The sequence below is a fragment of the Antrostomus carolinensis genome, unplaced genomic scaffold, assembly GCF_000700745.2.
Source record: "Antrostomus carolinensis isolate BGI_N321 unplaced genomic scaffold, ASM70074v2 scaffold29454, whole genome shotgun sequence".
NCBI classification, from domain to species: domain Eukaryota; kingdom Metazoa; phylum Chordata; class Aves; order Caprimulgiformes; family Caprimulgidae; genus Antrostomus; species Antrostomus carolinensis.
In genome coordinates this window covers 340-680 of record NW_010310559.1, presented here as the reverse complement: position 1 = coordinate 680, position 341 = coordinate 340, and the positions used below count along the sequence as shown (strand labels likewise).

Genomic DNA, 341 nt, shown 5'->3' with positions numbered 1-341 from the left:
GGTGGCCTTTCCCCCCCTCTCTGTCCCTTTCCTGGCAGCAGGTCCCCATCTCAGGGCACGTTTTTGGCCACTGAGACCCCACCACACAAGTACCCGTGGGCAAACCCCGCCTCCACGCCCCAGGGAAACGCTTACGAGGCCACTTACTCTTCCTTGATCTTCCTGCTAATTATGTTGGGGGTGAAGGTTTTCTGCAAACGAGAGCAGAGGGACAAGTCACTGCACGAGCCCAGAGAGGCAACAGAAACCAAACCGGTCACGGGGCTGCAGGAGGAGACCGGGGACCTGGCCATGTCCTGCACAGACCAGCTCCCGAACCCCCAAACCCCTCAGGAGCAGCC

General features: G+C 60.4%; 1 protein-coding gene across 1 annotated transcript in view; it reads right to left on the bottom strand.

Moving 5' to 3' along the window:
* The window catches only part of POLR3D (RNA polymerase III subunit D), a gene marked incomplete at both ends in the record, with an annotated part of 1,047 nt that extends 856 nt beyond the window's left edge, over positions 1-191 (bottom strand). The window contains one exon of the mRNA XM_010166466.1: positions 148-191. Within this exon, the coding sequence (XP_010164768.1) occupies positions 148-191 (44 nt within the window). The remainder of the gene's footprint in view (positions 1-147) is intronic.
* Positions 192-341: the final 150 nt, after the last annotated feature.